The sequence below is a fragment of the Simochromis diagramma genome, unplaced genomic scaffold, assembly GCF_900408965.1.
Source record: "Simochromis diagramma unplaced genomic scaffold, fSimDia1.1 OVJJ01000205.1, whole genome shotgun sequence".
NCBI lineage: Eukaryota > Metazoa > Chordata > Actinopteri > Cichliformes > Cichlidae > Simochromis > Simochromis diagramma.
The window spans coordinates 13,743,196-13,757,880 of record NW_024386782.1 but is presented as its reverse complement, the minus strand read 5'-3'; the positions used below and the strand labels follow the sequence as shown (position 1 = coordinate 13,757,880).

General features: G+C 38.1%; 1 protein-coding gene across 1 annotated transcript; it reads right to left on the bottom strand.

Moving 5' to 3' along the window:
- Positions 1–9,881: 9,881 nt before the first annotated feature.
- On the bottom strand, positions 9,882–11,375 carry LOC120727623 (C-C motif chemokine 20-like). Its single transcript, XM_040022006.1, has 4 exons — positions 11,240–11,375; positions 11,008–11,119; positions 10,413–10,490; positions 9,882–10,286 (listed from the first exon to the last, which is right to left on the bottom strand). The coding sequence occupies exons 1-4, from the start codon at positions 11,319–11,321 to the stop codon at positions 10,172–10,174; spliced, it is 387 nt and encodes a 128-aa protein (XP_039877940.1). The 5' UTR covers positions 11,322–11,375; the 3' UTR covers positions 9,882–10,171.
- Between the last annotated feature and the right edge of the window lie 3,310 nt (positions 11,376–14,685).

Genomic DNA, 14,685 nt, shown 5'->3' with positions numbered 1-14,685 from the left:
TTTCTTACACATGAACCACAGGCCAAAGCCTGTCACTGTCAACTGACTTACATAGTTAGAAAAGTTATTAAATATAGCCTGTTTACAATCAGCGCAATTTTATATTAATTCACAAGGCAAATAAGTGCTTAACTTTGGGTGAAGTCTTTGCCATGAATTTATGGTTAGAGATTTGACCAGATTTGCCTAAATAGTGGCCACAGACCTTTTACTTCCCTTTTAAGACAGGTAATCTTTAATGAACAGAAATGTCAAATTAAAATGTAACATTTAAAATATCCAACGTATTATTTAATATTAATAAAAGCTACGGCGAGCAGGTTCATTTGTTCTTCTTTTGCTTGCAAAAAAAGCTTTTAACTAAAAAATTGGTATTTCAAATAAAAGTAAATAAATGCTCCAATTTGAATATGTTATTATCATTTTATAAGAAAAAATATAGTTATAGGTTTGCATTTTTTTTTTTTTTTAACTTTTCCTACTTGGTTAAATCTTGAAGGATCATTGAACAAGTTCAGACATGTAGCTTTACTTAGAAATGACGGAATGACCAAATTTGGATGGAGGAGGCTCGGAAATCGGTGGTTTGTGGTGGAACCCTTAGGAAATGCTTCCTTCCCTTTTCCTTGTACTTGTAATAGCTGTCAGCATCAGAAAAAAAAGAGGGATAAAAAGGAAGATAGAGATTGTGTCAAGTGGCGTTCATGATATGACGCGTAATTGCTTAAATCAGCAGATTTAACTAAAATCTTATTAATGCCTGATTATTAGACACAGATTAAAAACTGTCAACTTTAATTTGAAGTTAAAGATAACAGTTATCTAAATGCAAATGCCCACCAACTCAATTTATCCACACTGCGTTCTTGCTTACCTTGTTAACAGTAATACTGTGGAGTGTTGCTGAGCAGACACATACAGATGAGCAAAACAAAGTCAGTTTATTTACTTTACTTCATGTTTTTAACTGCAGTTTAACACATTACTAAGACTGTAATACTAGGAAATCAAGCATAATAAACAAAGATTACCAAGTGTCCTTTAAGTGGACATAGTGTGCCTTAATATAGGATCAGAATAATTATCACTGGATTGCTTCAGGTGTGTGTTATAATATTTGCAATGCACATCACTTTGTTATTTACTTAGGTAATATTAAAAAAAAAAGTAAAATAAAAAGTCATGAACATGATTTCTTAACTCCTGTGCGAAAGTGGTGATGAAATTTATTTAAAAAAAGGAAATGAGAGTCTCAGTGTCACCCAAGTCGTCCTGTCCCCCACCCTGATGCAAATGGATACTGTAGAAAAAGAAAGACACAATTCATCCGGTCAGTATGGCCTGATTCCTCTTTTTTCAACGGGATAAAAGCCAGAGGTCTGCTGCAGGGAGTCAGACTTCATCTGCAAGATCTACAGGTCACCTGCTGCAAAGAACCTCAGAAAGATCTTACGCGATAACCATGCAGCTGTGCATCAGAAGACTCGCATGCCAGGCCTTTCTCGTCGGGGTTCTGTTAGTGGCTGCAGCTGCTGGTAAGTTTCCTGTCAGACTCCTCCGCAATATTGTTCTTATATTTATACTATAGTTTTAACTCTACAGTCTTCTGCTATGACTATCATTACTTGTAAAGAAATGTTTGAAATTCTGTTTTTGTTTCCTAAAAGCAGAGACCAAGACAAGTGACTGCTGCAAAGTGATCAGTCTCAATCCCATCACAGCTCCAATCATTGGCTACAGGATGCAGAAGAAGAACCCACCCTGTGTCAACGCTGTCATGTAAGATTTATCTCCCTGTTTTATCAAAGAAAGACATGATTAAAACATTTTCTTGGAAAAGCAAGTTTATCAAAGTAAGCCGAGTGAAAAATATGGGCTAAAGTTTGAGTTTTTGTCTTTTCTCCACCCAGATTTGAGACAACAGAAGGGGAAGTCTGCAGCCACTGGAAACAGGACTGGGTATATGAAAAGATCAAGGAGCTAGAGTGAGTATGCCTCCTTATCTCAGCTTGTTTCCTGTTTCGAGAAGTTATTGGTTTCTTTGCACATGAAGTTGCTGAGGTATACCACAAGCTTGTTTTAACCATTATCCACCGTGTGTGTATTTTACAGGCATGCACGCAGAGCAAGGAAGACTGCTCTCAAAACTACTGCCACTACCACTACTACTACCACTACTCCAACTTCCAGCCCATAGAGAGCATCCCTCTTCACTCTAAACAGCTAGAAACATTTGTTTTAATCTTAAATAATTTAAAATGCTTTCTAATGTTATCTGTATATCATATTTATAATTGGCGGTATTTATTTTTTCTGTTGTCTCTTTTTCTTTATGTTTCTCTGCCTATGATAGTTGTTCGCTCTGTGCAGAGACACATCTTTATGATGAGACATGATGAGATATGGTGTTTGTTATAAATAAAAGGATTGATCCTGTCATCTGTCCATAGTCTTCGTTATTCTTGCCAATTATCTGGTTTTGTATTATTTATCTATAAAATGTAATCTTGTCTAAATCTAAGCTTATAATTAACATTTCTGACTTTATTGAACATATTCATTGAGAAGACACCAAATATGTGAGCATGTTACTGTTCGTATTAGTAATCAGGAACTATTTATTACATTCATAGTGCTTATAGTCCCCCCACGCCTCGTGATACACAGACAGACAGAGATGGACAACAACTATATAACTATTACCGTTTGATTAGCATAAGCAGATTAACTTAAATGGATACATAGAAGCAGATCATTTCAAAATGTTTTATGCACCTTAAACATATTGTAATGACTACCAAGGTGTACGATGTGCCTGACTAAGGTATGTTGTTTTAATGATTAATCCTGCCATCTAGTGGGTGCTTTGATTGATAGCCATGTTCTTTCAGTCGAACAAGTGTCTCATTGAGGGACTTACCTTGTCAGATAAACCCTTTCAGGTGTACACAATGTGCTCATGTAGTGTCATACAAGTAAAATACACACCATCTGCATCATTTATGGATCTCCTGTCACTCACTGACTGGAAAATATTCCCTAAATCAATGATTGCGTTTCCATCTGAACTAAGGATATTGCACGTTACATGATTTTCTTTGTTAAATGTACATTATGGTGATAGAGTATTGTTTGATTAGATAAACATAGACAGAGTTTCACTGCTGTGAAATAAATTCATATATTTGTGAGAAATGCAGTTGGTATATTTTAAGAGATTAATTTGGTTACGCAGCAAATCCATTGCTATGAATAAAACACAACAGATGTTCATATAAACATTTATTGACAGACTGATCAAATAAGCACCATCATTTGTTTAAATCTGTTCTTCTGAGTTTTGATACTGAGTACTAAGTCTGAGGCTGATGAAGTTAAAGGATAAAGTAAAAGATAAGGTAAAGCACAGTTTGTCAATGAGTTTCAAGAGATAATATCCTCAGCGTTAACTTGACGGCACAAGCTTGAGATTCTTTTAGACTAAGATTTGGAAACTGAAATTTTTTAGTCTGTTTTTTGCTAATTGCTGTTAAGGAAAGCCTCTTTTATACAGAAAAAATATCCACGTTGAAGATATGCGTACGTAGCTTATTTGAGAGTTTAGAAATGTGTTAGGTAGGATGTAGAATTATTGTAGAGACGCTGACACTGCCCTGGATGCAATAAAGGCCTGAGTGTGTCATGAATTTAGGAGTAGATTTCTAGGGGGCCCTCCCCCACTTTGAACTGTGAAAGTAAGACAAAGAGAAGTTAATGTTGAGTGGAAATTCCCCAGGGGAGACCTGGGTGCGGGCCTCAATGTTTGTAATATCTTAACTCTGTTTTCTCTGTTGTGTAGAGGAATTTGGTGTAGCTTGGGTGAGGAGATTACTTTTATGACCAGCAGGAAGTCACGTACACAGAGACACACACACAGTGCTTTGACTGTTATGACGCAACGCACAGTCACTCACATGCACTCACATAGACACACGTGTACGCGCACACACAGGCACACACATGCTCGTGCATACACACACAGACACAGAGTTTCCAGCACACCATGAGGGTTTTATGATGGGGTCACTTCAACAAAACTGTGTTTCACAGACAAAGCAGTGAAGATCTGCAGAGGGACACCGGCCTTGCATGTCTTCCCTTCTAGAAGATGCATGCTTAAATGAAGATGAATAAAGGTTTTGTGAAATGACTACCTGAGTTCCGGTGCCGTCTCTGGATGCCCGAGGAATAAAAAGAACCGGCTGAAACTGATTTCATAACAACGTCCATCACCGGCTGAAGCGTTTCCAGTTTTCTTCACTGATGTTTACCTCCATCTGAGCCACCCTCGGACATGACCAGTTTTAAACTAAAAAATAAGTAGTTCTCCCAAGTGATATCCCAAAAACCAAATGCTTTTTATTTAGATTGATCATGCCTGCAGAGATCTTAAGCAACATCTAATTGATATTTAAATGTGAGTCAGCATCTCATACTGGAGTATTTCCAGAGTTTCCCTCACCCACTCAGCTTTCAGATTTGCGCACACCTGCTTGTTTGCAATAACATACTATGACCATTATATTCAAATATTATAGAGTGAGACTTAGAGGTTGCAGGCAAAGTTGGATGGCTTGGAAGAGAGAGTATTACATGATATATATGGTAGTCATCACTATATTTTGCATCCCTTGATACAGGTCAAACGCACTGGCTTCAGCTTGTAGCTTGCAAAGTGTGTTTTGCTCATGTGGGCATCTGATGCACACACACATGCACCCACAGGACATCATAAACATCAATCATATTGGCATTATTGACTGACCAAAAGTTAAATGTGACAAAATAAAGTTAAAGGCAGGCAGAACTGAACTTAGCATGCTCAGTATGAAACAGGAGAAGGGACATCAGGGTGACCATAGCTCTTGGAGCAATGTTGACAATACAAAATACAAACGTGGCAGAGCATTCACTGACATGACCTCTGCACATATATATGAAGAGTCACTGCACTACTGATGCTTTTTTTGTAGCCTGTGGCTCCTAAACTGGGGACAGGAAGCCCAGTGTTGTATCACAGCAACCAATACTGCATATTTTGCACCTTGGTTACAATTTAGACATGTATGTATTCAGTTCATATTTCAGTAAAATTCAGCACACAGCTGCAACTTTATCTCTCAGTGTGTATGGCTACATTTACACCTGAATGCAATTTGTTACACATGATAATGTCTTATAGTGTTGCAGTGCTACAAAAGAAAAAAAAAGACTGGCATAGCCTTATTCATGCAATATTTTGACATTGTAGCATAAAGCTGCTGTCAGGATGTTTTACATCACCAGTAACTTTGAAATTGTTTTGTGGTGAAAACTCCCCGCCCCCTTCCCCTGGTTACCGTGACCTATTTAGTGTGCCAAAAGGGGAGAACACAACTGCAGCATCTTCAAGTGGTAAATGCTTTCTAGCATACAGTTTATATGAAAAACAACAAGTTGTTAATTAATAGATGCAAAATTAACACCTGAAATTAACTTCTGCAATATTTAGACAAGAGTTTCTGAATGTTTTGCAATTAACAGGAGTTTAATTGCACCACATGCTCTGTGTGAGTGGCCTTTTCAGTGGGAAATCAGGAGTGTGAAGGCCAGCAACATATCACTACCACTTTTGTTGAAAGGAATTCATAGCCTTGCTCAAGGACACTTCAGAAGCACACATGCTTGTTCACACAGTGTGGAGACAGCTATAGAGAAGACTACTACTCGAATACGTGTTGAAGGTTTTGCTTGGTTAATAAACATGCTCTTGCCAGAAACTGCTTATTCATGTCCAGCCTCACAGAGCAATTTATGTAATTTTCATGGCAAATGTTTTTCCTATTATGTGTCTTTGAGTATAAGGTAATTCATTCGTTAGTAAGTATAAACACCGTAGTTAAAATATGAGCAAATTAATGCTGTAGGTACGATAATCATCTTATATTTTTAAAAGAAAAAGATCTAGTTCAACTCTTCTTTTGTAATCTTTCTTACTTATTGAAATCATAAAAGCTTACTAAGCAAGCAGGAATCTGTGGTTTTTGGTGGAAAGCCTTAGGACCGCTTTCCTTCCCGTTTTCTTATAATAAACATAACTGTCAACACCAGAGAAAAGGGAAGACTAAGATTAGTGATTGGTGTCAAAATTAAATATTTCTTTGTCATTGTTAATATATATATATATATATCCAGCACATAACAGCAGGGTGCAAGATGCTAGCAGGCAAGGCATACATGGAACGCCATAACCAAGTGGCCGGCATAGTGTACAGGAACATCTGTGCCGAGTATAACCTGGAAGTCCCAAGGTCAAAATGGGAGATGCCCCCAAGGGTGGTGGGGAATGACCGAGCTAAGATCCTGTGGGACTTCCAGATACAGACGGACAAAATGGTGGTGGCTAACCAACCGGACATAGTGGTGGTAGACAAACAGAAGAAGACGGCCGTAGTGATCGATGTAGCGGTTCCGAATAACAGCAATATCAGGAAGAAGGAACACGAGAAGCTGGAGAAATACAATGGGCTCAGAGAAGAGCTCGAGAGGATGTGGAGGGTGAAGGTAACGGTGGTCCCCGTGGTAATCGGAGCACTAGGTGCGGTGACTCCCAAGCTAGGCGAGTGGCTCCAGCAGATCCCGGGAATAACATCGGAGATCTCTGTCCAGAAGAGCGCAGTCCTGGGAACAGCTAAGATACTGCGCAGGACCCTCAAGCTCCCAGGCCTCTGGTAGAGGACCCGAGCTTGAAGGATAAACTGGGTGTTTATATATATATATATATATATATATATATATATATATATATATATATATATATATATATATATATATATATATATATATATAAAATTCTACACACTACCTCGAAATGGAACAGATACAAATAAAACACACACACATACATATACACCTCAAGATGTTCACATATGTTTAAGATGTGAGTAAAAGGAGTAAAAAAAAAATGATGATAGGGACAGCGAAACAGTGGTGAGGTGTACAGTAGGAATAACGGATGGTTTCAAAGCGGGATTGGGATTACATCAGGGATCAGCTCTGAGCACCTTCCTGTTTGCAGTGGGGATGCACTGCTTTATAAGTACCAGCCCATTTACCAAGTCAGTACAAGCAACACAGTTCCCCTCCTACAGGGCAGGATGATGTCTTTGCAGTCAGTTTGTCACTTCTTTATTTACTTTATGTGCGTAATCAGAGTGTGGTTTGTGTTAAAAGCGTAGGTGGGGGGTATGTTTTTGTTTTTCCCATGTAAATCCCCTATCCCCCACAGCAAACTGAGTCCTGCATGTAAAAACAAAATAAGAGTAATAGTCACAAACACGAGTGCTGAAGTCCTCTGTCAAAGTCATAATGAAATCACGTCAAACGGAAATGCAGTGTCATCCAAGTCATCCTGTCCATCACGCTGATGTAAACAGACACTATAGAAAAAACTAATACGGAATTCACCCAGTCAGTATGGCCTGCTTTCTCCATTCATGAGATAAAAGCTACAAGTCTGCTTCAAGAAGATCAGTTTTCTCCACCTACAGGATCCTCTGATCAGCTTATACAGAAGCCATACAGCTGTGCATCAGAAGCGGTCTCTGGTAAGTTTCCCATCAGACTATTATTGTTACAATTTACATTACAGTTGTAACTACAGTTCTCTGCTATGGCTGTCATTACCTGTCAGAAAATGCAAGGACTTTTCATAATATTGAACAGCTTTATTGTTTCCTAAAAACAGAGATCAAGACAAGTGACTGCAGCAAAGAGGTCAGTCTCAATCCCATCACAGAGGAAGAACCCACCCTGTGTTATGTAAGATTTATTTCCTTATTTATTTCAAAGAAAGACGTGATCAAAACATTTTACATTTATAATTTTGATGCAGTTGGAAAAGCAAGTTTATGAAAGTAAGCCAGGTGAAAAATATGGGCTCAAGTTTGAGTTTTTTTCTTTTCTCCACCCGGATTTGAGACAACAGAAGGGGAAGTCTGCAGCCACTGGAAACAAGACTGGGTATATGAAAAGATCAAGGAGTTAGAGTGAGTATGCCTCCTTATCTCAGCCTGTTTCCTGTTTCGAGAAGTTATTGGTTTCTTTGGATATAATGTTGCCTAAGTATACCACAAGCTTGTTTTAACCATTATCCACTGTATGTGTGTTTTACAGGCATGCACGCAGAGGAGTAAGACTGCTCTCAACTCCAGCTCATAGAGAGCATCCTTCTTTATTACGAATAGAAAGGACTACAGACATTTGTTTTAATTTGAAATACTTTTAAATGCTTTCTAATTTCATCTCTATTGTATATTTATAACCAGGGATGTTTATTTTTTCTGTTTTGCCTTTTTAATTTAAATTTCCGCTTATGGTATGTGCTTGCTCTTTTCAAACACACCGTATATCTCCATGACAAGAGTAATACAGCTGAGACTTTTATGGTGTTTTTCATAAATGAAATGACTGATCCCATCATGTATCCACAGTCTTGTTGTTATCTGATTTTCTTTGCTCGGTTACAACTCCCTTACTTGACTTCACTGAACACATCCATAAAACAGAGAAGTGATGCTTTGAGAACACACCAAACCCAACATTTGAATGCAATACTAGCTGTTTACAGTTACACTGCTGATGGAAGAAGTAAGCAATTTGACATCATTCTTCCCTCCTGAACCACTTATCAGCCATCTTCTTAGGATGTCAGTGACTTTCTTGAGGTTATTCCGAAGCATTTAAGCCTGGGCTCTGTCAGATCTCTCAAAGTGTTGTTCTGTAGTGGATTAACTTCAGTCTTTACAGTCATTCTCCTACTGCGAACTTCTAGTGAGCTTCTGGCAAAAGAAACCACAAAGCATGATGCTTCCTCCTTTTCATGTTGCTGTGTGTCTTCCCATGTCTCATTTTTGTCAATCTACTAAAAACAGGTGAGTGCTGTTGTGCGCCTGAAGCATGCAAGCTTTTTTCTTTCTTTTTTTTTTTAGCTTCATGGTGTATATGCAACCCTGAATTAGTATTTATGTGAGGTGGATATTTGAAGAGACATTAAACAAGTCAAATTATTCCTTTAAATCACTCTTATTCTACTTGCCTTTTTTTTTTTTTAGCTCACAGCAAAGTAACTTTAAGACATGACTAATAACAACTGGTTTAATGAAATTGTGGATATAAACTCCTCTGACTTCTCTCTGTTTGTGAGGCATAGACCTTGAAAAAGAGAAGAGCCTTGATGTTTTGAAAATAGAGCATTTCAAAAAATGTTCATGTCCTTGTAGCCAGACTATCAAAATCTCATGACGCAGCAGACAATGGTGTTATTCTCAGATTCATTCTGCCCTCTAGTGGGTGCTTTAAGTGACTGCAGTGCATATTCAGTCAAAGGAGTGTGTCACCTTGCATGACTGGTACACCAACCTCTTGGGGTGTTAATCTGAAATAGCACAGGAAACTGCCTCCCTAACAGCCATGTCATACATTTACATGAGCTCAGAGATCAGTATTACTCATCAAGTTTTCACCATCCAACACTTAAGTACAAGTGCTTAAAGTGTTCCTTAACTAACTTAACTCATTAATTGATTGGAAAATATTCTCTAAATGAATGGTTGGGTTACCTGAAATATTTTGTGAAACTGGTTAACAAGTTCTAAAGGCACTCAAATAACTTTAAAATCCATTCAGTGAAAGTGACATGGCAGATTTTAGCTGCAATTTGACTAAAGAAATGTAGACAACAGCGTTACATTACCCTGAAATAAATTCATTTACTTGTCTGAAATGCAATATATGTATATTTTACCTCATTCATTTGTTTACGCAGCAGATTCATTGCAGTGAATGAAACAAAACAGATGTTATTGTAAAAATTTATTGAGAGAATGAACAAATAATCAACAACATTTGTCTCAAATCTGTTCTTAATACAGTCTTAATACAGGAGTACTGAATTTAGACTTGAGGCTGAAGAAGTTAAGAGCGAACAGTAAAGCAAAGGCATTACACATTCAGTTTTTCAAGGGACAGTGCCCTCAGCATTAACTTGATTATAAATGCTTGAGTATCTTTATAACAAATGTATAGGCACACTGGCTAATTCTGCATGCCGATTTCTTTACATCGAGCTGTCTAAGGCGACACCTGGTTTTTGCTAATAAGCAGTGAAAGCCTCTGTTGCAGTGAGGTCAGATCCACTTCCATCACGACCTGAAGCGTTTCCAGTTTTCTTCACTGAGCCACCCTTGGACATGTTCTTCAGTTTTGCGCTAAAAAAATAAGTAGTTCTTACATGTGAAATGCCAAAAACAAACCTTTTTATGCTTTTACAGATCTTCAGGTGAGCATCTAAACAGCCCCTAATTGACATTTTAAAGTGAGTAAGCATGTCATACCTGAGTTGTTCGAGGAGTTTTTTCACCCATTCAGCTTTCGGATTGGCACACATCTGCCTGTTTGCAACCGTGTAGAAACTATAACAGCGAGACACATCATTAGAGTAACACAGAGTATCATAGTACTAGTAAGTGTATTCATTTATGCTGCATGTATATGTGTTGGTATATGATAAATAATATCATATGCCAGAGTCTCTGCTTCAATAATTTAATAACTCAATTTAAGGATTTTAGGTTTTATAATATAAATATAATATGAATCAAAAGTGGTTAAGTTTTGTTGGATTAGACTGATTCAGAACAACCTCAACTTTAATTAAATTTTGATTTATGATTTAACAACATTAAAATGTTAAAAATAAAAGTCTTATTTTTATTCCACAAAAATCTGCAGAAATAACTTTAATACGTCTCGCCACAAAAAACTACCAATGTATTTGGAATATTTTGGAATAGATCCAATCCACCCCGTTAGTCCCCACCAATCCACTTGCAAATGTTTGGCAATGTTTGCTATGATTGTTCTAGTCAAGTATTATAATGAGTAATTTAGAGGTTGCAGGCAAAGTTGGATGGTTTAGAAGAGTCTTACATGATTGCCTCGATGCGACAGTTTTCCCAGTTACGTTGTTCTCTGTATCCCTTGATGCGATTGAAGGACACGGGCGTCTTACTGTAGCTGGTACAGCAGGATGTACGGGCACCTAATGCACACACAGACACAGATGCAAAGGCACCAGATCATTAACATGTCATCTTTGAGTCGTTATGTCATATTGTCATTATTAACTGACCAAAAGTTAAATGCAACAAAATAAACTTACATTCAGCTGGAGCTGGACAAAGTATCCCCAGTATGAAGCAGAGGAGAAGGGCCGTCAGGGTGATCGTACCTCTCGGAGCCATGTTGACAGTGCAAAAAGGGTGGCAGGGGACTCACTGAATACATGGTCTCTGCACATATATATATACTTTTTCCACTACTGATGTTTTTGCATCTTGTGGCTCCTAAATTGAGGACAGGAAGCCCACTGTTGCATCATGCTGCAACTTTGCATCTTCATTACCAATTTAGGCATGTACCATGCTATTACGCAACGCTAGGATTTGTTTATGTGGGATGATATGGGCCTGGTGCTCTGATGCAGTTAGTTCACATATCTCCTTTGGCTCTAATATGGATTTATACTTTCTGCATATGCATGTCATACTTTCTTTCTGAACAGTTGTTCAGTGAAGTTCTCCATATATGGCACAGCAGATTTGAATCGTTATATAGCTTAGCTTTACTTTGATTTCTCTTGATTTCATGGCTGCATCTTCATGTGTGAGTGCATATGCCCACATGGCTACATGCGAATGCACGTGACACTCACATGCGATATTCCCATAGCGTGTTGTAGTCCTACCAAAACATGACTGCCATAGCCTTTGTCGTACAGTAGTTTCACATTGTAGCTTGAAGCGGTTGTCTATCTTGGGTTTTTGATGTTATCAGCAATCTTGGGATTGTTTTGTGGTGAAAACTCAAAGTGTATGTGAAGGTTGTCAAACTTCCCCGCCCCCTTCCCCTGGTTCTGGTTAGCATGACCTATTTAGTCTGCAGAAAGCTGACAATTTCAGATCTCGCTCAGCTGACCTAGATAGGTGCAACAGCTTCAAGTTGTAGCACATACAATAAGTATACAATATGTTTCAAAAACAGCATAAACAGGTTGTTTACAAGTACGTGTAAAAATAAACAGCTCCATTACAGTAAAATACTGATATCTACAGTATTTTATTTAGGGACAAATATGAATGTTTTGCAATCAACATGAGTTTATTTGCACCACATACTCCACGTGATTGGCCTTTATCAGTGGGAAATCAGAAGTGTGAAGGCCAGCCACGCATTTATATCCAGTGCAGTTGATAGGAATCTGTGGCCTTGCTCAAGGACACTTCAGAAGCATAAATGCTTGTTGACACAGCATCTATAGAGAGGACCGCTACTTGAGTAAGTCTTCAGAGTCTCACTGAGTCAACTGTCAGCTGTTTGATTAACACATGTGCTCTTGCCAGAGGCTGGTTTTTCATCCATCCACGTCCATCATCACGGAGTAATTATGAAAACGAGTCATTTTCATGGTAACCATTTTCTTTCCCCTGAAATTTATGTGTCTTAGAGCATAAAGTAATTCAGTAATTCGAGAACAAAATGCCTAAAATGTATTTATTTTCATTGTTGTTTATGCATGCTGATAGCTTTTATAACGAATCTGATGAGACAGATGAGAAGTCATCTGAAGCCTGAAGTTGTGATCCTAAATTAATTCTGACTCTTGTGAGCTTTGTGTCATTATGACTTGCACAACTCCTGCCCTTCTTGAAACCTTTGCTGTCCTCCTACTTGGCAGGCTGACCCACACATCTAATTTAAAGCATCACACATGCACGGACCACGCTTGTTGGTGTCCTCCAGCAGTTTTTGCTTCCTTCTTTTATCCCTTTATCCATAGGGGGAACTGTGGTCATGGCCCGTTGATGGATGCCCAGCAAGATTTAATAAATAGAAATAAAGCAAATCTAGCCACTTTTTTTCTAGCCCACGGCAGTACAATTGTTTTTCATACCACCAACAAGAATTGCCCTGTATTTGTAAAATTCTAATTGTTTGTTTTATTTTTTATTTTTTATTTTCTCTTTTTATATAAAACATGTTGTGGGGCAAGCAACTTTTCTCAGCAAATTTTTATTTGTGTCATTGAGTAAAAGAAATGAAGAAACTCTCACGGTACCAAAAGAAAGCGTGTGGGAGTCACCTACATATCAAAATCAAAATGAGTCAGGTTCAAATCAACACAAGAATTAAGGTAACTCATTAACATCCCACCTTCTATTTTAACCTCTCTGTTTCTACACATGTAGGCGTTTGCGTGTGAAATCTGCGGCACACACTGATAAAGGGAAAGGTGGCATGATTAACTCAGCAACGCCTGGTTTAACAGCCTAATCCCTGCTAATCCGACATAAAACACAGCCTCTTGCCGTCCTGTCTCCTCCACTTAAAGAAAAACAAACACCTTCCTGTGAGGTTACAGCCGCACTGAGTCTTTATTACAGAGAATTTACTCATCGTTTTTAAGGACCCAGTCAGCTGTTTGCCTGAAATCACTCTAATAGTCTTTCATCTATAAATTTATATTGTATTTTCTTTTTACACATTATCGAGAAAAGTAACCAGTTAATGCAGAAATGCCAGGATGATGATTATTATTTAAGCCTAAAAAGATCCAGATGAATGTTACACCTTGAAATAGTTTTCTTGCTCGAAAATATTAACTACTGTATTTCATTGTATTGAAGTAGCGTTGTGTTTTGGCGCCATGCAAACTATTAGTCCACCTCTAACTGGTTGTTGCTTTTTAACAGCTCTTACTATCTGCCCCCACCTTCTAAATTCTCCAATAAATACTTGATAGGCAGTGCATACAACTGTATGCCATTGCACAGGTAGTACAGAGTGTTTCTCACTGAAAATGCTTGCTTTATGTGACTTGAAGCATTGTTTCTGCAGCTACAGTGAACAGAAAAAGTGACACTAGCAACATAATTCAAACAACACTGTGTCACAGAGAGGATTTAGCAATTTCCTTGTGGGCTGATCACTGTAAATACCATCTTTTTCAATAAAGTAACTCCTTCCTTATATTGTTGTTTCCTGTATTGCCCTTTTCATTTTTCTGTTTGGTTCTTATATTATTGGTTTGTTTGCTAAAGTGCTGTTATTATTTTACTCTGTGAAGTAGTGGTTAGTTATGTGATCCTCAGGAAAAATGGTTGCTGCCTCTGTAGCAGCTAATTGGGATCCAAACAAACCAGAAACAATTTAATGAGATGCAGATAAAGATCGTTTGTGATTATTTTCAGTTTGACTAACTTTTTGCTCAGCTAGTTTTTGTTATTAGTCATGCTTTATCACTTGTATATACATAAACTACTTCTTCACAGTCAAAGGGCACACACTCACACACACACATATTTATCTATCTATCTATCTATATATATATATTCTTGTATCATCTTCTTTTTATAGATGTATTTTTGGTGATTGTTTGCTTTAGAGTGGGTGTGAAGTAGACTTTTTCTCCTCATAGGCCCCTCTCCTTCGTTTTGAACTTATGCTGTTGGACGGAGGACAAGAAAAGAGAGAAAGGGAGGAGAGACGAGAGGGTAAGGGGGTGGTGGTGGGGGCGGGGAGTGGGGGGGGGGGGGGGGGGTCACCATT

What these genes read in the sequence shown, in the direction of transcription:
- LOC120727623 (XM_040022006.1), bottom strand. Translation starts at nt 11,321, where the DNA reads ATGGCTCCGAGAGGTACGATCACCCTGACGGCCCTTCTCCTCTGCTTC. An exon ending in TTGTCCAGCTCCAGCTGAAT is followed by an intron (nt 11,120 to 11,239) that starts GTAAGTTTATTT and finishes TGTGTGCATTAG; the next exon opens with GTGCCCGTACATCCTGCTGT. An exon ending in AAACTCCTCGAACAACTCAG is followed by an intron (nt 10,287 to 10,412) that starts GTATGACATGCT and finishes TTATTTTTTTAG; the next exon opens with CGCAAAACTGAAGAACATGT.